Source organism: Sorex araneus, chromosome 2 (genome assembly GCF_027595985.1).
Source record: "Sorex araneus isolate mSorAra2 chromosome 2, mSorAra2.pri, whole genome shotgun sequence".
NCBI lineage: Eukaryota > Metazoa > Chordata > Mammalia > Eulipotyphla > Soricidae > Sorex > Sorex araneus.
In genome coordinates this window covers 50,820,779-50,844,410 of record NC_073303.1, presented here as the reverse complement: position 1 = coordinate 50,844,410, position 23,632 = coordinate 50,820,779, and the positions used below count along the sequence as shown (strand labels likewise).

General features: G+C 61.3%; 1 protein-coding gene across 6 annotated transcripts in view; it reads left to right on the top strand.

Annotated features, from left to right (window-relative positions):
• ADARB1 (adenosine deaminase RNA specific B1) overlaps positions 1–23,632 on the top strand; it is a 36,369-nt gene that overhangs the window by 5,719 nt on the left and 7,018 nt on the right. Inside the window, exons 2-10 of one of the 6 annotated variants that reach the window (XR_008628434.1) lie at positions 11,015–11,142; positions 11,550–11,614; positions 13,485–14,407; positions 16,611–16,725; positions 17,287–17,455; positions 17,690–17,838; positions 18,327–18,495; positions 19,158–19,339; positions 20,041–20,127. Coding sequence is in view for 5 of the 6 variants with exons in the window: in XM_055125030.1 (XP_054981005.1) it covers positions 11,587–11,614; positions 13,485–14,407; positions 16,611–16,725; positions 17,287–17,455; positions 17,690–17,838; positions 18,327–18,495; positions 19,158–19,339 (1,735 nt within the window). In the remaining variant the exon portion in view is untranslated. Of the gene's footprint in view, positions 1–5,972; positions 6,069–10,953; positions 11,147–11,549; positions 11,615–13,484; positions 14,408–16,610; positions 16,726–17,286; positions 17,456–17,689; positions 17,839–18,326; positions 18,496–19,157; positions 19,340–20,040; positions 20,128–23,632 lie in introns of all 6 variants that reach the window. The other 5 variants (XM_055125030.1, XM_055125032.1, XM_055125028.1 and 2 more) reach the window with 5 other exon arrangements.

Genomic DNA, 23,632 nt, shown 5'->3' with positions numbered 1-23,632 from the left:
GAGGTGATGGTCAAGGGAGGTGATGGGCACGGGAGGTGATGGGCACGGGAGGTGATGGGGGCATGGGAGGTGATGGGGGCATGGGAGGTGATGGGCACGGGAGGTGATGGGGCACGGGGCGGGTGGGGGGGACGGCTTGGGTCGTCTGGGGTGTTCTGTTCTGTGGGACTGTGGTGTCGGGCTGAGGGGCAGCTGTGTGCTTGCTTCCTCTGTTGGTCTGTTATTGCTGTCTGCCCGGCGTCTCTGCTCTGCTCTGTGGCACTGAGTCAGCCCCAAGTCAGCACTACCCGCCCGCCTGCCTCTCCCCTATCTCCGGTTCTGCAGCAGCCACGGCAGACAGGTGACAGGTGAGGCTGGGGCCACGTCCCCGTGTCTGTGTGCTGGCCAGGTGCCTGGTGACATCCTGGGGTGTGTGGGCATGCCCTGAGGATGGAGGGCTGGGTCCTGTTCCGGCTGGTCAGTGTCCAGCAGGCCCTGGACAGGGCGCGGGCACCACGCATCCGAGGGCAGGCTCACATTGTGGACGCCCCAGCTGGAACGAAGCTGGGGATTGCCAGGGTCGCGCCTCCCCCCAGCCCTCGCTGGGTGTGTGGGGCCCCGGAAGTCCCCTGAGCTGCCCGTGCACAGCCCCTCAGGACCCCCACTGGGAAAGCTCCTTCCCTGTGGGCCCTGCACATGCTGCCTGCACTGCCCTGGCCGTGGCGCGTCCTTCTGTCGCAGCTGCCCAGACCCTGCGGTGGCTCCTGGCTGTCCCCGCCGCTCCCCCTTGCCTGGTGATAGAGCCCAGGTGCCCGCGTCAGCAGGGCGCTCCTCCCTCCGGCGGGACTTCTGGCCTGGCACCGCATCCACAGTCCCAGGCCAGGACCCGCCAACGAGCCCTCTGATATTTTTGCACAATAGTGCCAGTGGCGCAGGAAGTCGGGACTCTGAGATAAGCTTGTCTGGGAGGAAGGAAGCTGGTCCAGCTCCAGCTGGGGGACTGGACAGACGCGGGCCGAGGGCCGGGGATGGTGGCCAGGCAGGATACTGGGAGCTGGAGGGTTAGTGTAAGGTGGGAGCAGGGTAGGAGCAGGGCGGGTGTGGGGCAGGTATGGGGTGCAGAAGCAGGGCTCCTAGGGGCGGGGCTGCTACGGGCAGGGCTGGGGTGGGGCGGGGCAGGAGTGGTGGGAGCAGGGAGGTGCCAACACTGGACTGCCTAGGCACTCCTGGTGTGGGTTATACTGGGACCTGGCTCGTTCCCCTTTGGCTGCCCCGGGACACCCCAGCCCCATGTACGGTGCCCACGTTCCCTCCCGGAAGGTATCCAGGCCCCCAGAGCTGGGGACCTGGCATGTGACTGGCCCCTTGAGGTCACGGGAGCAGGTGGGGCCGGCCTGGTCAGCAAGCAGCTACAGGCCCTGACCTGTGGGCTCTGTAGAGCTGTGAGGTCGAGGTGGCTGTGGGCCGCAGGCCGTGCCAGGGACCGCGGGGTGCCCGGTGCCCACCTCTCCTTCAGCACTGGGCTCATCCTGCTGCCTCCTGGTGCCCACAGGGACAGATTCCCCGCCAGCAGGGGGCGCTGTGGGAGCAGGCAGAATTGGGAGGCAAGACTGTGCAGTCAGGGTCCAGGGACCCACAGAGTGGGCCCCCCCACCCTCCGGCTCCTCCTCCCCATTCTCAGTCCGAAGCTCACCCCAGTCCGTGCTCACCTCCCCCTCCTTAGCACCCCCCTGCACTCAGTTCCTCAGCCTCCTCCCTCTGACCCCTCTCCCGTCTGCTGCGGGTCCCCGGCCTCCATCCTCAGGCCAGTCTTTGCAAGTTGCCCTTCCCCTGCTGTGCCCCGCCTGCCCGCCCTTGGAGGTACCCTGTTCATTTGGGCGGTGTCATCCCCTACCCAGCCACTGGCCGGCTCCGCAGAGCAGGGACAGGAACACTGGGCAGCTAGCACTGGACAGCTGCTCCCCTCTGCTCTGCTGCCCTTCACTGCCCCCTCGACTTGGATCAGGTCGTGGCTGAGTCCAGCTGGGGGTGCTGTCAGACCTGTATCTTACCAGGGCTGCCCCCTCTGCTCTGCTGCCCTTCACTGCCCCCTTGACTTGGATCAGGTCGTGGCTGAGTCCAGCTGGGGGTGCTGTCAGACCTGTATCTTACCAGGGCAACCCCCGCGCTGGTTGCCGTGAGGGGCCGGTGGGCAGGTGGGGCCCAGTGTGGGTGGGCAGTGCCCCCCCTCCGCTCTCCCCCCACCGGTGGAATGCTTTCGCACAGGCTGTTCAGACCCCACAGTCTGGGGGCGTCCTGTGCCAGCTCCAGCTCCAGCTCCAAGGGGCTTAGGCTTGTCTTCCAAAACGTGCTTTACTGTGTCCCAGGTACCGCTGGAAATACTGCCCTAAGCGCGGCCCCTGTGGATCTGAGCTCCTGAGCTCCCCCTCACTCCTGCAGGGCCTTGTGCCACCCCCCTCGCCCGTGTGGGTGCCCACAGGAGCCCCAGACAGACAATCGGACGCTGCCACCCAGTCCTGCCAGACTTTATAAGTTTAATGAACCAAAATAAAGGAAAACATCTTCTTGTTGGTCCCGGGTGGAGGTGGGGACACAGAGTCCCAGCCCTGTCTTCAGTCCTCTGAGGCGACCCCTCCTCTGCTCCCGGGGCCCAGGTGTGCTCGGTTCCAGGGCGCAGGCCAGGGCGGGTGTTGGGCCCTCGTGTGGTCACGGCGGCGGACCTCGGGGCTGTGGCCACGCTGGGCAGGCCGGGACGGGCGGACGCCGCTACCCGAGGACGGGCCGCAGGGCGAGCGGGGCGAGCAGGGCCAGCAGGCTGGTCGCCGGCCGCGGGCCGCCGGCCACCAGCTGGGCGCCGGGACGGGGCCTGCTGGCCGAGGCGTTGGGCTGGGAGCTGGGCGTGGGCTCTAGCTCGGAGTCGGGCTCTGGCAGCTGCGGGGGCGGGGGCGCGGGCGTGGGCTCCGTGTCCTTGTCCGTGTCCTTGTCCTTGTCCGTGTCCTTGTCCGTGTCCTTGTCCGTGTCCTTGTCCGTGTCTGTGTCCGAGGGCGCCGGCGTCTGGGTCTGCGCGGGCAGCAGCATGGGCAGCAGCAGCAGCAGCAGCGCCAGCGTGGGCCGCGCAGCCATGGTCACGCCGGCCCGTGCTCTCCCCTCTCTTGGTGCGGGTGCAGGACGCTGCTGGGGTCCGAGAGTGCGGTGGAGGCTCCGCCCGGAGCTCTGCGGCCGCACTGCTCCGACCTGCGGCTGTTAACGGTCACCTCGGGTCAGCGCCTGGTCAGCGCCGCGCGCAGCCTTGGGAGCCCCGCCCACTCACCACGCCCATTCAAACGTCCCGCCCACCCATCCGCTCGCCCCGCCCACCTCCGGGCCCCGCCCACTACCTGGCCCCGCCCCGGCCACCCCACATACCCCATCCACTCTACATCCCCCGGAACCCCACCCACTCCTGGAGCTCCGCCCACCTCACGTGGCCGGAACTCCCGCTCACTTCACATGCCCACTCCGTCCAAAGTCCCGCTCCCTCACATGCCATGCCTCACTTCACGCTGACCCAGAGTGTGCGAGGAGACCCCGGAGCACCCTGGCTGCTGTCCTGGTCATCCGTCTCTTGTGTGGGCAGCAGCCTGCAGGCGGGGTCCAGTCCTGGGGGCCATGCCCGTGTTCTCAGGCGTCCTGGGCTATCAGATCCAGCCCCTGGACGTGGCTAGGAAACAGGACCGTGACCATCCACATGCGGCTGGGGAGTGCTGGCCTCGTGGGCCAGGAGCCTGGGCGGCTGTGCGCAGGGGACACGCCTCGGGTGCTGCCTCCCGCCATGGCGCCTGCGCCTTCTGGGGTCTCCCGTGGGGCAGCCTGTGGACCTGACGCTGCACAGGCTGGAGCTCGACCCACACTCCCCACCCGTGCCACAGGTGGGCACAGCCCTGGAGTCTCCTGGAGTCTCCTGGAGCCCCTTTGCTCTCCCAGCCTGATGGTGAGTGACTTGGGAGTTAGAATCACACTTAAGGAACAAGTGAATTTTCCCAGCTGGAGAAAAGCTGGGTTTGCGTTGTTTGGGGGCTCGCTTGGGGGTGCTTGGCTGGCTGGGTGGGTGGTTCAACAGGATACGGTGTGGCTCAGGGCCCTTGCTCCCCGCCCCCGCGGGGATGCTTAGGGACCATAGCCCACACCCGGGTGCTGTCAGCTCCCAGGTCTACACCCGGGGTGCTGAGAGCTCCAGGTCTACACCCGGAGTGCTGAGAGCTCCAGGCCTACACCTGGGTGCTGAGAGCCTCCAGGTCTACACCTGTGGTGCTGAGAGCCCCAGGCCTACACCCGGGGTGCTGAGAGCTCCAGGTCTACACCCGGGGTGCTGAGAGCCCCCAGGTCTACACCCGGGTGCTGAGAGCTCCAGGCCTACACCCAGGGTGCTGAGAGCCCCAGGCCTACACCCGGGGTGCTGAGAGCCCCCAGGTGTACTCCGGGGATGCCTGGGCGTGTGGTGCCGGACATCGAGCTCCATGCCTTGCAGTGCTGGCCTGTGCCCCCGCCCTGAACCAGACAGGCCCAGATCCGGGGCTACAGAAGGGGCTGGGAGCCAGGCGGGGAGCAGGACAAGATGCTTTCCAGGGTGGCTCTGACACGTAAGGAGGGCTTGCTCAGGGCTCCCTCGGGAGCAAGAGAGACAAGAGAGTTCTGTCCAGGGTGAGGGTGGCCGGAGGAAGCTGGGCTTCTGGCCTGCGCTGGTGCCACCCTGCACAGGCACGGATGGCCGACCCCCACTTGTCTGGGGGGCCTCCTCCCACCTGCCGTCTGAAGAGAGGCAGAGCAGAGAGGGTGGGGGGGGCTGGGCATCCTGCAGTCAGGGTTCGGAGAGTGGGGGAGGTAGGTGTTGTGCCCACTCACTGCCTGCCCAGGGAGTGGGACACAGGCCAGCCGTGCAGGGAGCGTGGCAGAGACACAGTGTGGGGAGGCCCCTGCTGGACACACTCCCCTTGACTAGGTGGGGGACTGGGCATGCAGTCCCCCATGTCCCCAGGCAGAGCAGGTGCCACCCACGGGCTTCTGAGTTGATGACGGGGCAGCTCACGTGGCAGTTCCCCTGAGGTTCCTGCCGTGACCCGCAGGGAGGCCACAGCTTCGCCTTCCCTGGGCAGCCTAACTCTGGGAGCTCCATGCTCTTGGCTAGAGGCCTCTGTCAGGAGCGGGATAGGCTCCACATATGTTCCTGTGCACACGGGCCCTTATGGGCGTGTGTGACGCACATGAGAGCTGTGGGTCTGCACATGTGTGAACGTGCACATGTATGACTGCATGTTTTCTTATATGTGTGTACATGTATGAGTATGTGTATATGTGTGAATGTGAGTGTGCTTGTGTTTGAGAATGTGCGTGGACATGTGAATATATGCATGTGTATGCTTATGTATGTATAAGCATGTATGTATGAATGTGTGTGCACACATAAAGTGTGTGTGTGTGTGTATGTGTGTGTGTGTGTGTCCTAGGCCTGGCACCCATTTTGTAGGTGCCCTTGCTTTACGTGGCTGCTCTGCTCTCTGTGCACACATGCCCATGCGCCCACACACTCCGGGGCCGTGGAGAAGGTGCCGCTTGTCTGGAGGGTGATTAGCGCCATGCAGGCGTCTGGGGGCGGCCCTGCCGTGCCTCCAGCTTTGCTGCTCACGAGTGTGTCTGCTGGCCTTTGGCTCTGAGAGAGAAAGCAGCTCACCTGCTTCTGACCAGGGTGGTCTGGGCAGTAAGGGTGGTCGGGAGGATGGGGGGCAGCCGCGGCGCAGCAGAAGGCAGGTGCCAGTGTGTATTTTTACCCGCAGCCCTTTCTCCCAAAGACAGACCTCTTTTATTTTTAACTAACTTTCTGCTCCGAGCTAGTGCAGGAGAAAGCAGCTCAAATTAGTCTGTTTGCTTTGTGTTTATTTTTACTTGACCTTTTCACGCCTGGAGTCTGAGAAGGGAATGTGGGGCTCTTTTCTCTGTTGCTCCCTCCTGATGCGAAGCCCTGCCCGAGCAGACGTGGAACCGGAGGAACGCGCCCCAGGAAGGGGCCCAGCCTCCTCCGTCAGGAGCAAGCTCAGTGATGTGCCTGTGTTCTGGTAGGCTGGCCTGGGTGGCGCGAGAGGACCCGGCCCTGCCCCGCCCCCCTCCCCCCCCCCCCCCCCCGCGTGTTCAGTGGTTTCCACTCCGCGGTTCATAGCCACTCTGCAGTCAGTGCTGACCCCGATATCTCTGGGGAGCTCGGCTGGCCGGAAGGCTATTTACTGCCGCAGCTGTCGGGAGCCATATGATTCTGTGGGGGCTGAGGTGTTGGTAGGTGTGTCTGGCTGTTGTGCGGCGGAGTTTGATCCCTGGCACCGCACAGCCTCTCCCCCAGCGAGAGAGCAACCCCTAAAAGGAAACTAGATGCGATAAATACCTGCTTGGAGTCTCCTGCACAGTGCAAAGTGCGTGCCTCGTCCCCGCCCACCTTGAGTGCGGCCGTGTGCCCCGGCTGCCCTCCAGCTGTGCTGCTCCCTTGCCCCGGGATCCTCTGACCTCAGCCCTCCAGGGCCAGCTGGTCACCCTCCCGCAGCCAGCAGTGCTGCCAAGGTGCTCAGGCCTGGACAGTCCAGGGGCAGACACACATACCTGACGCCTGCCCCACACACTGCCCTGTTGGATGGATGCTCAAACGCTGACACATCCCAGCATGCCCTGCGGGGGCGCGCGCGCACACACCCACACACGATGTGTCCCAGCATGCCCTGCGAGCTCACATACCTGACACATTCCTGCAAGCCCTGTGTCTACTCACATGCCTATGTCCCAGGGTCTCTGTGCTGTGCACGTCTATGTCCCAGCATGCCCTGCGCTGTGTGCTTGCTGTGTCCCAGTGTGCCCTGCGCTGCACGCTTGCCGTGTCCCAGGGTGCCCTGCGCTGTGCGCATGTGGCGTCCCAGCGTGCCCTGCGCTGCGCACTGGACGGCCCTGCCTGCAGCATGCACATGGCCTGCGTGGTCCCGCGTGGACCTGAGCTGTGGGCCCTGCGCGGAGGTGGAGTTGGCAGGCGGCGGCGGCGGCACCCGCTTTGCTCTCCTGACAGGTCCCCTGACCATGCGTCTGCAGGCTGCAGGCTCCCGTGAGGGGTCGGGGCTGGCGGTTGGCCGGTCCCCTGGGAAGTCCTTCCCTCTCCCCGAGGCGGGGTGGGCCCCGCTGGAGGCTGACATGTTGGTCCCCAGGTGCTGACCGCGCCGTGGCCCTGGCGGTCCAGTGCTCGGTACTCCCCAAGTGCCACCTGCCTCCTGTCCTGCCCCCAGAACCGCTCCCGGGACCATGCCGTGTGCGTCACACCGGTGTCCGCCCTGCCCGTGCCGCCGGCCTGGTATCCTCCCTGCCCAGAGTCCCCGCTGCATGTTGCCCCTCCCGCCTGCTGCCCCCTATGCCCTGGTGGGCAGGTGTAAGAGGGCTGATGTGAGGGGCAGGGGTGAGGTAAATGGTGTGAGGAAGCAGGTGTGGGAGGACTGATATAAGGGGGGAGGTGTGAGGGGACTGGTGTGAGGGGATTGGTGAGACGGGGCAGCTGTGAGGGGACTGGTGGTGTGAGGGGGCAGGTGTGAGGGGGGCACCTGTGAGGGGATTGGTGTGAGGGGATTGGTCTGAGGGGGCAGATGTGAGGGAGCAGGTATGAAGGGCTGGTGAGAGGGGGCAGGTGTGAGGGGCTGGTGGGAGGGGATTGGTGAGATGGGGCAGCTGTGAGGGGACTGGTGTGAGGGGGCAGATGTGAGGGGGCATGTGTGAGGGGCTGGTGGGAGGGGGCAGGTGGGAGGGAGCTGGTGAGAGGGGGCAGCTGTGAGGGGTTTGGTGTGAGGGGATTGGTGTGAGGGGGCAGATGTGAGGGAGCAGGTATGAAGGACTGGTGAGAGGAGGCAGGTGTGAGGGGCTGGTGGGAGGGGATTGGTGAGACGGGGCAGCTGTGAGGGGACTGGTGTGAGGGGGCAGGTGTGAGGGGGGCACCTGTGAGGGGATTGGTGTGAGGGGGCAGATGTGAGGGGATTGGTGTGAGGGGCTGGTGGGAGGGGGCAGGTGTGAGGGAGCTGGTGAGAGGGGGCAGCTGTGAAGGGTTTGGTGTGAGGGGTTTGGTGTGAGGGGGCAGATGTGAGGGAGCAGGTATGAAGGGCTGGTGAGAGAGGGCAGGTGGGAGGGGCTGGTGGGAAGGGGCAGGTGTGAGGGAGCTGGTGAGAGGGGGCAGTTGTGAGGGGTTTGGTGTGAGGGGATTGGTGTCGAGGGGGCAGTTGTGAGGGGTTTGGTGTGAGGGGGCAGTTGTGAGGGGTTTGCTGTGAGGGGTTTGGTGTGGGGGGCAGTTGTGAGGGGGCAGGTGTGAGGGAGCTGGTGAGAGGGGGCAGCTGTGAGGGGTTTGGTGTGAGGGGGCTGGTGAGAGGGGATGGGTGTGAGGGGCTGGTGAGAGGGGATGGGTGTGAGGAGGCAGGTGTGAGGGGCTGGTGTGAGGTGTCAGGGTGTCAGGGGGCAGCTGTGAGAGGATTGGTGTGAGGGAGCAGGTATGAGGGGACTGGCGTGAGAGGGCATTTGTGAGTGTGAGGGGCAGGTGTGAGTTGGCAGGTGTAAATGTGACTCGGTCTGCTACACGCTGGTGTCTTGGTTTGGGGGATCTCTAGTCACTGAGAGCCGCTGTCCTGTGGGGCATCTGGCCTCGGTGCCCAGCCATCGTGGGATAGTGAGGCTCCAGGGAGGAGTGAGTCCTGATAAGCTGCCAGTAGGATGAGACAAAGGCCCAGGCTGATTCAGGAGGTTGAGCAGCCTTGGTCCTGCCCTGAAGAGGTTTCTAGGAAACTTCCAGGTTCCTGTTCCTCCCACAGAGGCAGCCCGGTGCTCTGCTGCCCCCTGGCGGCACGGGGTTGCTCCGCGGAGCTGGCAGCGCTGAGGTGTTTGGGTCTGGCGCTGCCCCACCGTCAGTGCTGCTCCCCACGGAGGTCCCCCGGTCCCTGTGAGTCCAGACCTGAGGCACTGCCCACACTGGCCTTGGCACACATGCAGACCTTCTGCGGGACTTCCCGTGGCCTGTGCGTTTCTCCTGGTTACCCCTAAGATGGGACATGGGCGGGGGTGCTGAGGCAGAGTTTGGGCTCATCTCCGATCTGGGGCTCTTGGCAGAGCCTCGCTGTGTGACATGGGCTTCCTCCCGAGTCTCTGCAGAGGCCTCACCCCGGGCCTGGGTGCAGAGGGGAAGCCTGGGGGTGGCGGCCTGGGCAGCTGGAGCCTGGGTGAGCACCATCACTCACTGGAACATTCCATTTGGAGGTGGAGGGGTGGGTGGGGGGACACCAGAGGTCCCCCACGTATGAGTTTTTCTGTTGCACTTGTGTCCTGCCATCAAATGCCTCGTTTACTCCCCAGAATGTCACTGCCCCAAGGGTCCCTCCCTGGAGAAGTGAGGGTGCGGCACATGGGAGAGACGCAGACCCAGAGCAGGAGGGGTCCCCTCTGAGTGCAGGTGGGGGATACTCAGGGACAGGGCTGCGGGCGGCCCTAGGAGCGTATGGTGCCGTGCAGCGTCCTCATGGGGACAGCCCAAGACCTGGGGTCTGAGGCAGTCTCTGAGGTGCAGGCCGGGATGGCACTCGCCTACCACCCCCGCCCACCACCCGTCCACTCTTTCACCCGTCCATCATCATACACCCACCCACAAGCACCACTTGGAAACATTCCCGGCCCTTCTCCGCCTGCAGCCCCGTCCAGCCTTGTTCAGACCCGGGTGTGCGGTGCGTGCCGTGTGTCTCTGAGGGGGTGGGTGGGGTGGCAGTAGACAGAGCCTCGCTTTCCGCCTCTGCACGGCTCTGGATGAGCACCATCCAGATGCTCATCTGGATGTGCCTGCACTGGCACCCACAGGTGAGCGGCTGTGTCTGTGGGGTGTGGCCCTGTGTTCTGTCAGGCTGGGTAGCCCATCCCCACTGCCCAGCAAGCCCAGTAGACGCTCTCTGCCCAGAAGGGCACGCGGGGAGAGCCGGAATCTGCTTCCCTGAACCCTCGTCAGCTGTGGGCATGTCCACGCTGTGGGGAACCTTCGAGGAGGGTCGCTGGCTGTGGCCCTCAGCACAGGAGGCCTGGAGCTGTGTGCCAGCCTCTGGGGAAGCTGCTGGCCTTGGCTTCCCTCATGTTGCTACTGTGGACAGTCACACCTGGCTCCCAGGGACCCAAGCCCCGTGCCGTCCCTGAGGACCCCCAGTGGTGCATGCATGCTGGGGTCTCCTGCTGTGCTGGGGGGTCTTGGCCTTAGATCCGTGCTCCTCTGGACATGGCTCCCACAGGGTCACAGAGCACCCTGCTAAGGGCTGGTGCCCCGTGGGCGGCACGTCCCTTGGGGCAGAGCCCTGCAGTCCAGCCCGTAGTGCTGACTGTAGGTTAGGTCAGAGGCTACAGGGCACCTTATGTACCCCCTGGAAGTGCCAGGTAGGAGGGGTGCAGTCCCCTGGGGCCGTGGGGCCTTTCTCAGGCCTCCACTCCAGACAGCTGGACGGCCCTACCCAGACTGTATGGGGCTGATGCTGTCCTTGGTGGGCTCGTGAGCACGGCTTACACCCTCAGGAGCAGGAGCTGGGGGGCTTGAGCTCGGTCCCCGCAGAATGCAGCCCTGCCTGCCGTGTGTGCATGAGTCCAGCCGGGCAGGAGGCGTGTGTGGAGGAGCCAGGCCAGTGGGGAGGCTGGCTCGGAAGGGGGGGCCAGAGCGACGGGGCAGCGGGTTCCATCCTCGACACCCCATGTTATGCCCTGAGCCTGCCAGGAGTGAGTCTTAGCACCGCCGGGGGTGGCTTCCTTCAAAACAAAAGGAAGGGCCTGGCAGCTCCCCATAAAGGGCCTCCAGAGAGGCTCAGGTCCAGACTCAGACTCTGTAGTCAGAGACACACTTGACTACACACTCACAGCAGCCTCTACTCGTTCACACGGGCACTGCCCGGCCCCGTCCACCCCCTGCTGCCCTTGCAGTGAGTTCACACACAGTGGCACGGCCTGCACTGCCCCAACGGACAACTCGTCTCTCCTGCAGTTGACCGCAGACCGCACGCCAGCCACACAGAGCGCAGCACAGCTGCAGACCCTGAGCCTGGACACGCGATGGCTTCCCTGGGGTGACTGCGCCCCACGGCTCTGCTGGCTCCACTTCTAGCTGCATCGGTAGGTGTGTGACTCTTGGGGCACCGGGAGAGCTGGGCATGTGCATGCGGGCCCAGTGCCCCCTTTCACCATGCAGGCCCGCCGTGCCCTGTGGGAGCTCCAGCAGACGGTGGGCTGGTGCCGGTTCTGGCCTGGGTGGCATGGCTGCTTCCTGCTGGCGAGAGCTTCTGGCCCGGAAATTCTCCCCATTGTGGAGGGCAGGGAGGGGCCCTGGGCCTGGGCTCCAGACGGCCTCGTCCCTGCATTTGTGGCGGGGCAGCCCCTGCCCAGACCTATGTGTGGGCCGTGCCGAAGGGTCCAGACCGTAGCCGGCTCCCCTGGGCTCTGCAGGAGCTGGTCCCTCCTGTGAGCAGGATGTGCCCTGGTGCCCCAGGACTGGAAGCTCATTTCCCCTTACTGTCTTTCAGCCTCCAGTTCCCCAGGCAGTGCCCCGCGGCCCCGGCCATGGACGCTGAAGACAGCGAGAACCTGAGTAAGCTCCAGGCTGTGGGCCCCCACGGACCCTGACCCCCGGCACTGTGGCTCCGACTTGGCTCAGCCCTGGGGGGCCTGTGCTGGGCCCACGCTGCTCCCTGTTGAGGGCACTACCTGCCAGGTCCTGTCCAGAGCTGGCACAGCACAGCTCACAGTTACCACCACACCCCAAGAGTCCTGGCCGCCTGCCCTCCTGGGAACAGAGTGGGCCCCCGAGAACCCCAGGTGTGACTGCATGGAGGTGGGGGCCACACGGTGCCTCCCTCACTGAGGAGGCTGCACCCCTTCTCCTCCCAGTGGTTCTCTGGGCACAGGGACAGGGCACAGGCACCTGCAGCACGTCCTGGTGGCACCTCACCTGTCTCTGAAGGGCTGAGTGATACCATGTCACCTCTCTCTGCCTCGGGGAAGGGAACATGAATCTAGGGACCTGGGGCGGTCCCTGAGGGGTCGGGGATGATCCCTGAGGGGTTGGGGACGGTCCCTGAGGGGTCGGAGACGGTCCCTGCGGGGTCGGGGATGGTCCCTGTAGGGTCAGAGATCGGAGGCTCAGGGACCGTGCTGTGAAGCTTCTGTGTGCAGGGTCACAGCTGCGGGTCTGGCTTATAATCTTTTGTTTCCTCCCAGTACCAAAAGGAGTAACCTATTGAGCTTTTGCTGGAGGATGTTATAAATGAAAATTTAGTGCGCATTCCAGTGGCCGCTTTGTCACTGGGAGAGGTGGTGTGTGTCTAGAGCCCAGAGAGGGCCAGCTGGCCCTGCCCCCTCACCCTGGCCCCGCCCCCACCCTGGCCCTGCCACCCCTGCACTGACCACGCCCTGGCTCCACGTTAGCCCCGCCTACCCTCCCAGACCACGCCCACACCACATGGTCACGCCCACACCGCAGCATCCCTGGCTGGATCTCTCTCAGGGGCCTCCTGCAAGCAGAGCTCAGTGGGGACAGCTGACCACTCAGGCGCTTAGTCTGTGGGTCACTCACTGCCCTCCTGTGCCCCGTGCTCCGTGTCACCCACAAACACCTGGGGTATTTAGAAGTTTTCCTGTGGACACCCACGCTGGGGCCAGGCTTGTGGTCGCATTTCCCACGGCTGTGGTCACTGGCTGCTCTCGGTTGAGCCTGGCCACCTGCTTCTTCGTTGCTCTTCAGAAGTACAACCACATTTAGAGTTCTAAATTTTTTCTTGTCACTTTTATTACTTTAGAAGGTGGTGACCAAATTGTTTTGTAAGTCCACCAAGTAATCATTTCCTGAAAGATGCAGCGGTTGCCGGGTTTGACTAGGAACGTGTCACCTGTCAGCAGCTCTGGCCCCTTGTCTGCCTGTTATGGCTCTCTGGTGACAAGAGGGGTTCAGAGGAGAACCCGCCCCCGTTATGGCAAGACTGTTACCTTCATGGGAGCAGGCTCCTAGGTGGTCTCTGAAGGGCCAGCGTATGGTGTGATGGCACAAGCTGCCTGCCGGGGCTGAGCCGGGATCGCCCGGCGGCTGGAGAGAATTGCTGTCCTGGCCGGCCAGAGCTGCGGCCCCCAGTGGAGCGGGATGCCCATGCTCAGCTTGACCCTGGACATGTTCCATGTCCTTCTGGGTCAGTCCTCGCCCAGTTGCCCCTTTCAGCGGCCAAACTAGTTTCTGAGCTATAGGTGCCCCGGTGTCATTGCTTGGGCAAAGTGGCCTGAAGCCGCCAGTCGAGCAGTGTAGATGGAGCAGGCAGCCTGCTTGTTGTGCCCCTGGGCACCCCGGGTCGAGTGGCCGCGTCAGCACACACCACCCACCCAGTCAGAGAGTGACCAAGGAACCTATAAATTTTGCATTTACAAGGTCCTGCATCGAAGGCGTTGTAAGTTACTCTTTCTGGGCACTGCAGGTTCCAGCAGTGCAGGGGCCGAGGAGCCCTCGGGGCTGGGTGCCGGGCCCGCCCCTGATGGCCGCGCCCCGGGGCCCTGCGAGGGCGCCCTGCTCTCCAACGGGGGTGGCAGGAAACGGGCCCTGGAGGAGGGGAGCAACGGCAGCAGCAAGTTCCGCCTGAAGAAGAGGAGGAGGGCGCCAGGGCCAGCGCTGCCCAAGAACGCGCTGATGCAGCTCAATGAGATCAAGCCTGGGCTGCAGTACGCGCTGCTCTCGCAGACGGGGCCCGTGCACGCCCCACGCTTCGTCATGGCCGTCGAGGTCAACGGGCAGGTGTTCGAGGGCTGCGGCCCCACCAAGAAGAAGGCCAAGCTGCACGCAGCCGAGAAGGCCCTGCGCTCCTTCGTGCAGTTCCCCAATGCCTCGGAAGCTCACCTGGCCATGGGCCGGACCCTGTCCACCACGACTGACTTCACGTCGGACCAGGCCGACTTCCCGGATGCACTCTTCAATGGCTTTGAGACGCCGGAACGCTCCGAGGTGCCCTTCTACATGGGGGCTAACGGCGAGGACTCCTTTAGCTCCAGCGGGGACCTCAGCCTGGCCGCCTCGCCTGTGCCCGCCAGCCTGGCTCAGCCGCCCCTGCCCGTGCCGCCCCCCTTCCCACCGCCCAGCGGCAAGAACCCCGTGATGATCCTTAACGAGCTGCGGCCGGGCCTCAGGTACGACTTCCTGTCTGAGAGCGGGGAGAGCCACGCCAAGAAGTTCGTCATGTCAGTGGTGGTGGACGGGCAGTTCTTCGAGGGCTCGGGCCGCAACAAGAAGCTGGCCAAGGCACGCGCTGCGCAGTCTGCCCTGGCCGCCATCTTCAACCTGCACCTGGACCAGACGCCGTCCCGCCTGCCTGTGGCCAGCAAGGGCCTGCAGCTCCACTCGCCGCAGGTGAGGGGCTGCAGGGTGGCCCGGGGGGAGGCGGGAGCCCAGCCCCCAAGCCGCTCAGGCGTCCCCTCTCGACGTGGGGACCCCCAGGCTCTGCCCGACACCCGGTGCCCTGCTGCACCCAGGGCCACTGGACTCTGGACAGGGAGGTGCCCCTCAGCCACTTGTGGGAGTGGGGTCAGGATGGGGTTAGCACGACCGGCCAAGTCCTGAGGCAGGGCTCTTGACTGCCCCTGCTCAGCCATAACGGGCACGGGGGACGGGAGGGACGCGCCAGCCAGTCCCCTCTGTGGCTGGCTTGCCCAGAAGTCGGTACTCCAGGAGGAAAGGCCCAGCGTGAAGGAGCCTGGGATGGTGGGGTCCTTGCTGGAGCTCCCGGACGCCCTCGGCACAGAGCAGCTCAGAGCCATAAGCCCACGTGGGCACTGCTTTCTCTGGGCAGCCGTGGCCTCATGGTGCAGGGCTGCAGCTACCCGTCCAGTTCCTAGGGGGAGGGCACCATGGGGGCACATGTACCTGTGCATGTATGTGCAGACATGCGCCTCTGTGTATGTGCATGTATGTGCAGACATGCGCCTCATGTGCATGTGCATGTATGTGCAGACATGCGCCTCTGTGCTCGTGAGTGCACACATGTGCATTTGCGTGTGTGCCTGTACCTACACGTGCAGGTCTCTGCATGTGTGTGCACTGCTGTTGGTGTGCACATCTGTGCTGTGTTTACGTGCATATGTGCCGCTGTGTTTACGTGCATATGTGCCTATGATGCGTGCACATGTGTGTGCATGTGTGGGCACTTGCTGGGCCGTCTTCCATGAGGCCCAGGCCACTCCTTGCTCTGCCAGTGCTGGGGGTCCTGGGGCTGGGAGGCCTCTGTGCTGCTGTGGCTCCCCCTCAAGGCCCCTCAGTTTGCCCCACAGTGCCTCTGCTCCAGCGCCTTCCTGGGGACATGCAGCTCAGCGACTGTGTCCCCTGAATGACTGTGGGGGCTGGCACAGCATTGCCTCCTGCTGCCTCTGTGTGAGGCAGTCACAGCGGGCCCCAGAGTTCGAACTGAGGGTGCTGGTGCACTGAATATGCCCCAAGAGTGTGGTGGGCTCTGCCGGGCGCCCTGACCCCTCCCCACCTCTCCAGCCTCAGTGGCTGGAGGCTCTCTGCTGCTTGCTGGAGGGGGGGTCCCAGGACCCTTGTCTCTTCCCAATGCCTGACTCTGCAACTGCTCCTGGCTGCTCCTGTGGGCCTCACACCCGCCTCGCTCCCCCCAGCAGCACCTTCCCACCCACCACAGCTTCCCTATGACTGTTCCCTGGGCAGGCCAGATCTGTGGGTGCCACCCTGGTGATCTGTGGGTGCCACCTGAGTAATCTGTGGGTCTCACCTGGGTGACCTGTGGGTCTCGCCTGGGTGATCTGTGGGTCCTGCCCTGGTGACTATAGGTCCCTCCACTCTTTGCAGCCCCTCAGGCCTGGTGCCTGTGCCTTGGCTTCCTGTCTCAGTGAGTCCCGAGCCTTTGCTCCAGAAAGGTCCCTTCAAACTGGTGACTCCTGCCTGTTGACTGGCTTGTGTGTGAGACTGGAGAGTGCCGGGTGCTGGCCCCTGGTGGGCAGATGGGCACAGGGCCAGCCTGAGGCGTTGGGGTGACAGAACTCAGGGTGAAGCTCTTCCCCCTTCTCCATCTGTTTGCGTGCCCCGCCTGAGGCCCTGAGGGCCTGCTTCCACCAGTGCCAGCCCCCGGGTGGGGGCACCAGATTTGGTTGGGGATAGGGCCCCCTTCTCTACATACCTGTGCATGAATCTGTTATGTTTGCATGCACACATGCATACAGATGCACACCTGGGCATGCCCCACACAGTAGCACACAGCGGGGCACACATACACTCTCAGGTATATACCTCACACAGATGTACACACATGTACACACACAGATGTACACAAGTGCACATAGGTGCACACCCATGCCCACAGCTAGACTTGTCTGCTCACACATGCGCCTGCCTGCACATGCTACACACATGCACATTCCTGCACATGCACACGCATGTGCCTGCACGCACATATGCACATGCCTGCTTGTCTGGGACTACAGGCATATATGGGCACTCAGCAGGTGGTGCCGACCTGTACTCGTGTGTCTGGATGCAGCTGCACCCGCGTGCACACCAACACGTGGTGGTGTCCACACCCTGAGCCCTGCTGTGCCCGCAGGTGTTGGCTGATGCAGTGGCCCGCCTGGTCCTGGACAAGTTCGGGGATCTGACGGACAACTTCTCCTCCCCTCACGCACGCAGGAAGGTCCTGGCTGGTGTTGTCATGACTACAGGTACAGTTTGGAGGGTGCCCAGGCCTCTCTGCTGGCATGAATGGCAGCGTTGGCACTGCCATACCTGTGCTGGAGCCACACATGCTCAAGGCCTGCTGGGCTTGTGCCAGCCCTGGTTCTCCCGCTGCTCTCTGCGGGGCATAGAAGCTGCCCCGGAGGTGCTGAGGTGCTGAGCCATCGGCAGGCGGTGCCCTTTCTGCTTGCAGCCATGTGCTATGGCCCGAGTGTTCGGAGCTGCTCCAAGGACCCTGGGCCTGTGAGCCCACATGGGTGGGGCCTGGACACCCTTCCCAGCAGCCCTGATGGAATGCTGTCACTTAAAACGTTCGGGGTGTGGCATCTTACCTGGGGAGCACTCAGGCAGCCCCTCCCTTCCCCCATCCCACTTGGTACAGGGACAGCTCCAGTCATGTCCCCATCCATCCCCCTGGCTCCTTCCATGGTGCCGGTGTCTTCCCACCAGGGAGGACGGTGAGTGGCTTCAGGAACCGGCCCTGATGCGGGGAGTTTGGGGCGCAGGGGCGCCAAGGAGAGAGCCAGCCTGTGGTGTCTATCCTGCAGGCACGGACGTGAAGGACGCCAAAGTGATCAGCGTGTCCACGGGCACCAAGTGCATCAATGGGGAGTACATGAGCGACCGCGGCTTGGCGCTCAATGACTGCCACGCAGAGATCATCTCTCGCCGTTCGCTGCTCAGGTTCCTGTACGCCCAGCTCGAGCTTGCCCTGAGGTGCGGGCACCTCCCCACCCCTGCCATATGCACACAGTGGCCATGGCTGGCTCCCTCTACCTCTCTGTGCCGGCCTCGTCCTTGTAGGGCTGCAGGGACGGGAACTCGCCCGGACCCTGTGTCCGTGCTCTGGGGGCCAACCTCACAGTCACATTGTACCAGCTTCCTTGGCTCTGGGTGTGGGTGGGTGCCCCGGGCACAGTGGAACCACTCACTGGCACGTGCCCCCGGCAGCAGCAGAGAGGACCAGAAGAAATCCATCTTCCAGCACTCAGAGCGCGGGGGCTTCCGGCTGAAGGACACGGTGCAGTTCCACCTGTACATCAGCACCTCGCCCTGCGGAGACGCTCGCATCTTCTCACCCCACGAGCCCATTCTGGAAGGTATGGCCGAGAGACGCCCCACCTCTCCCTGTGCCCGCCCTGCAGCGCCCTCCTAACGGGGCCCCGGTGCTGCCCCCAAACCTGCCTGCTGGTTCGGCGGCTGCTTGCAGTCACCTCGTCTTCCTTGATTATGAAGCAGCATGATCCTTAATTCCCCGTGGGAAGTTACGAAGTGTTCTTAAGTACAGGAAAGGAAATTAAATGGGCCACGTTTGTGGCACGTGAAGAGCCACAGCTCTGGGCACTGGCTGCTCCCTTTGGTGGCCTCTGCCGCTTTCCGGTTTTATTTAAGAATTAAAGCCCCACTGGAAAACATGGTGACCACCAACCTCCTCCCCCATGGCACCTGCCCTTGGCTTCCCTCACATTCCTGTAGACTGTCGTGGTGAGGGGCCCTCTCCTGCTCCTGCACACAGTGGGTGGGCGTCTGTCTGCACCACACGGGCGGCTTAAGGGCCTCATGGCTGCTCTCCACGCTCGCTCCATAGAATCGGCAGACAGACACCCGAACCGCAAGGCGCGGGGCCAGCTGCGGACCAAGATCGAGTCTGGGGAGGGGACCATCCCCGTGCACTCCAACGCCAGCATTCAGACATGGGACGGGGTTCTGCAGGGCGAGAGGCTGCTCACCATGTCCTGTAGCGACAAGATGGCACGGTGAGGCCCCTGGTCCCTCAGCCCCCGTCCCCCTGGGTGGGGCATGACTGACAGCAGGCTTCTCTCTCTGTGGGGCCCAGTGGACATTCTCCACAGACACCACTCCCATGACTGTCGGTGAGGGGGGCTTCAGCTTCAGGGGAGAAACAAAGTGTGGAGGTGGGGACCAGCCCAACCCCTGGCAGAGCACCCGGGTGCTCAGGAAGTGTGTCAGAACCCTCCACATGCAGCCCAGCTGGTGCGGGTCATGTCTGTGCCTAGTGTCCAGTAAGGCCAGCAGTGCACATGCCACCGGCCACTGTCTGTCACAGAGACAAGTGGATCTAATGGTGCAGTGGCACTGCAGGACGTGAGGCAGCTCCCGAATGGCACGAGTGTCTCTGGCAGTGGCTTGTGTGGGGCCCTGGGCACTTGGAGCAGAGTGCAGACAGGTTGGGCGGCTGGGCTCCTGCTGGCCGGGCTGTGGTTTGTGGGGGTGCTGGGGGAATCTCATGTCTTCCCAGGGTCACTGCTGGACCCTCTGCAGGAGGGGGAGTGGGAGGACAGTTTGCCCCTCCCAGGAAGGGGACAGGAGGATGACAGGGGCCAGAGGGCAGTGCCGCTGCAGAGTGGCTGCCCGCCCAGCCCCATGTGGCTGTCCCCTGACCCGGCCCGTGTCCCAGGTGGAACGTGGTGGGCGTGCAGGGCTCCCTGCTCAGCATCTTCGTGGAGCCCGTCTACTTCTCCAGCATCATCCTGGGCAGCCTCTACCATGGGGACCACCTGTCCCGGGCCATGTACCAGCGCATCTCCAACATCGAGGGCCTCCCTCCCCTCTACGTGCTCAACAAGCCCCTGCTCAGTGGCAAGTACCAGTGCGGGGCATGGCCTGGCCGTGATACCCCAGGGGTGGGGACGGGGTCATCCAGGGTCAGGGAGGGACCATCCAGGGTCAGAGAGGGGCCGTCCAGAGTCAGAGAGGGCCCATTCAGGGTCAGAGAGGGACCATCCAGGGTCAAGGAGGGGCCATCCAGGGTCAGAGAAAAGATCATCTAGGGTCAGAGAGGGGCTGTCCAGGATCAGGGAGGGGGTCGTCTAGGATCAAAGAGGGCCTGTTCAGGGTCAGAGAGGAGCCATCCAGGGTCAAGAGGGGCCATCCAGGGTCAAGGAAGGGCCATCCAGGGTCAGAGAAGGGTAATCTAGGGTCAGGGAGGGGCTGTCCAGGGTCAAGAAGGGGGTCATCTAGGGTCAGGGAGGAGCTGTCCGGGGTCAGAGGGAGAAGAGGTCATCTTGGGTCGGGGGCTGTCCAGGGTCAGGCAGGTGGGTCCCCACAGGTCCCTCATCTCTCCCAGAGGACCTCAGCTCCCCTTACAGTATTTCCAGCCTTGGCACTCCCCCCACCCTCCTCATGCAGCCTTAGGTATGTCCAGCAGATGTGACCTTGGGGGCCCATGGTGGGGATGGGCCATGGACCCCATGTGGAGGGTGACAGGGCGAAGGCCAGAAGGTATGAGGAGCCCGTGGGCCCGCCCTATGTTACTGGTCTGTTTGTCGTTTTTCTTTTAGAAAACAGTGGCCAACCCTAAAAGGCACCGAACCTCTGATTCGAGGCCCCTAACCCCCCATGCCCTTGTTTGAAAGGACACAGTGAAGGTACCTCACCTTTTGGCAATACCGTTTTACTCACCTTTTAAGCTCAGAACTAAACCTTAACCTGGAACTAAACCTTGTTTGCCCTGTGTGCGGCCCTCCCGTCTGTGGTGCCCACCGCTGCTGGCTAACAGGACGGAACGGCGTGCATGTATGTTTGCGTGTGATCGTGTGTGCACGCATGTGCATGCCGTGCGTGTGTGCATATGTGTGTGCACATGTGTGGGAGGGCTTGGACCGCGTGTTGGAGCAGAGCAGAAATGAGGAAGAGCAAGAGTTTCAGATCAAGGCCACAGCTCGTGCCGAGGGCTGAGCGGGTAGAGCAGGGAACCCCTTTGGAAGGGGTGGTCAAGGCACCTTGGGATTGCCCTACACATGCACAGGCACTGCCTGCGGCCAGCCAGCCCTGACCAGGGAGACCCACACTCACCCACATGGGGGGTCTGGCAGGAGTGGGTGTGGCCTCCCAGGTGATCGGGCCAGTCCGTGAGCGCTCACTGACTGCTTGTGTGTGAGCAGGTCAAAGGAGGTGGCAGGGGTCAGGGAGGGGCCTGCAGACCAGCTGAGCCCCAGGGCACTCAGTGCTGTGGGCTGAGGAGGGACGTGTGGAGCCAGGCGCATGCCCGGGGCCTCCACAGCTTTCACCCCTTCTTTCCAGTCTGTGCCAAACATGGTACCCGTAGGAAGAGATTCTGCACCTGCCTTGCCACCCGGGCTGTGGCAGAGCTGCTGGCCTGCAGGTTGCCCAGCTTGGGAGAACAAGGGCACGGGCCCAGGTTCCAGAGGGCTCGGGGACAGGATCCACGGTGCAGCCAGCACTTGGCGAAGTATTGGCAGCCACTCTGAGTGTGGATCTGAGGGATGGAGCGGTCTGGGCACAGGACAAGAGGAAGTGTGCTCGCTCCCCAGAGTGCACCCCTGTGTGGAAGCCAGTCCTGTGTGATGGTCAGAAAGTAGCGAGTTGTGTGGAGATGGTGCAGGTGAGTGACAGGGATGAAAGGGCGTGAGTGTGTGCTTGAGTGCATATGTGTGCATGTGTTTGAGGTACATTTGTAAGTGTAGGAATGTGTGTGACCACCTATGTATAAAGTATGAGTGTCAGAGTAAGAGTGTGTATACATGTACGTGTGCATGTATCAATAAAAATACGCATGCGTAAGCTTGTGTGTGAAACCTGTGTCAGTGTATGTGTAAGTGTGTGGTTGGGTGTGGCCTTGTGTGTAATGGTGTGTTACTGCTGAGAGCCATCTGATCTAGGTTCTTATGTATGTTTAAGATTAATTAGCATTCCAACCACCGCAGGTCTTCTGTTTGACAACTCTAACTCTTATTTAACAGCTATACAGACAAAGCCATATGCAAGGTCAGAAGCAGGAGACAAAAGGGGCTCTTCTATACAGTTATGGGGCTTATGTACATTATGTGGTCCTATCCCTTAGTCATTTCTGATTTCTAATTGGTTATATCCTAAGAAATAATCTGATTGGAAAAGCCAATCTGATTGAGTATGCAAATGAGGGTGTGGTGGATTGTGGGTTGACTAGTCAGATTGCACATGCCCTATATGGACATGTGAGATGATATCATTCCTCTCATGCTAATAAGGCCTGGAGGGTGAACAGTGGGGCCAATTATAAACTAGGGTTTATAATATGATCCCTCAAAGCTCTGGCCCCTCCTTTCCATGCTTCCCTGCTTCTCCAGGAGTGTATGTGTGTCTTAAGTGTGTGGGTGAGCGTGAGTGTACATATGTATGTGTGTGGATGCACACTTGTGTAAGGTGTCAGTGGAGTGTGTAAGTGCATGGGCATGCATGTGTATGTGTGTCTATGTGTGATGAACACCCTTGAAAGATTTATCAGTTTGGGAGTGTGTATAGTGTGTGTATCTGAGCAAATGTGCATGTGTGTGAGAGTGTATGTGTGCAAAACTGAATGCACACCCATGTGAGGTGTGTAAGTTCCTGTGTAGAGTGTGTATTATGTGTGTAAATATGAGTGTGCACGTGTATAGTGTGTATGTGCATAAGTGTCTGAGTGTATGTGGTATGTGTCTGATATGTGTGTAAAACTGGATACACATCCATGTAAGGTGTGTAAGTAACAGTGAAGGCATATGTTTAGTGTGTAAGCATAAGCATAGTGTGCATGTAAGTGTACAGCATACACGTGTATATGTGTTTGAGCATGTGTGTCAAAGTGTGTGGATGCACAACCATGCAAAGCGTTAGTGTAGGAGTGTGCATAGTGTTTGTAAGTGTGTGAGTGTGCATGTGTGTAGTGTGAGGGTAAGTATGTGAGTGTGCACGTGTGTATGTGTGAGTATATAAGAATATGAGCATGCATGTGTGTAGTATATGATCATATATGTGTATATGCACACCTGTGTAAGGTAAGTACCAGTGTAGAATCATGTAAGTATGAATATGCATGCATATAGTATGTATATGTTTGAATGTGCATATGTGTATCTGAACATGTGTGTGCATACCCATGTGAAGTCTGTCAGTGTGTATAGTGTGAGTGTGTGTGTGTATGTATAGTATGAATGTAAGTATTAGCATGCATGTGTGTAGTATGTAAGTGTATGAGCATGCATGTGTGTATATGTGTGGATGCACACCTGTGTGAGATGTGTATGTACCAGTATAGGGTCATGTAAGTATGAGCATGCATGTGTAGAGTGTGAGTGTGTATGAGATGCATGTGTATATTGTGTGAGTGTTTGAGTGTGCCTGTGTATACTGTGTGTGAGTGTGCACGTGTAGAGTGTGAGTGTATGAACATGAATGTGTATACTATATGTTGGTATATGAGTGCATGTGTATACTGTGTGTATGAACATGCACGTTTATACTGTCAGTGTAAGTATATTAGTGTGCATGTGTATAGTGAGAATGCATAAGTGTATAAGTGTGTGTATACTGTGTGTATAAGTGCCTGTGTATACTGTGAATGTGTATGAGTGTGCCTGTGTATACTATGTGTGAGTGTATGAGTGTGCCTCTGTATACTGTGAGTATGTATGAGTGTGCATGTGTATATCGTGTGATTATATGAGCGTGCCATATACATGTGTATGAGCAGGTATGTGTATACTGTGAGTGTATGAGTGAGCATGCATGTGTATACTGTGCAAGTGTGCCTCTGTATACACTGTGTATGAGTGTGCCTGTGTATACTGTGATTGTGTGAGTATATGAACATGCCTGTGTATGCTGTGTATTTGTATGAGTATATAAGTGTGCCTGTGTATACCATGTGTATAAGTGTGCCTGTGTATATACTGAGTGTATGAGCATGTTTTTGTATACTGTGTGTGAGTGTATGAGCGTGCATGTGTATGCTGTGTGTTTGAGTATGCCTGTGTATACACTGAGTATGTGAGTGTATGAGCATGCCTGTGTATACTGCATGAGCGTGCCTGTGTATACTGTGTGTATGAGCATACATGTGTAGAGTATGATTGTGTGAGTGTATGAGCGTAGACGTGTGAATGTGAGTGTGCA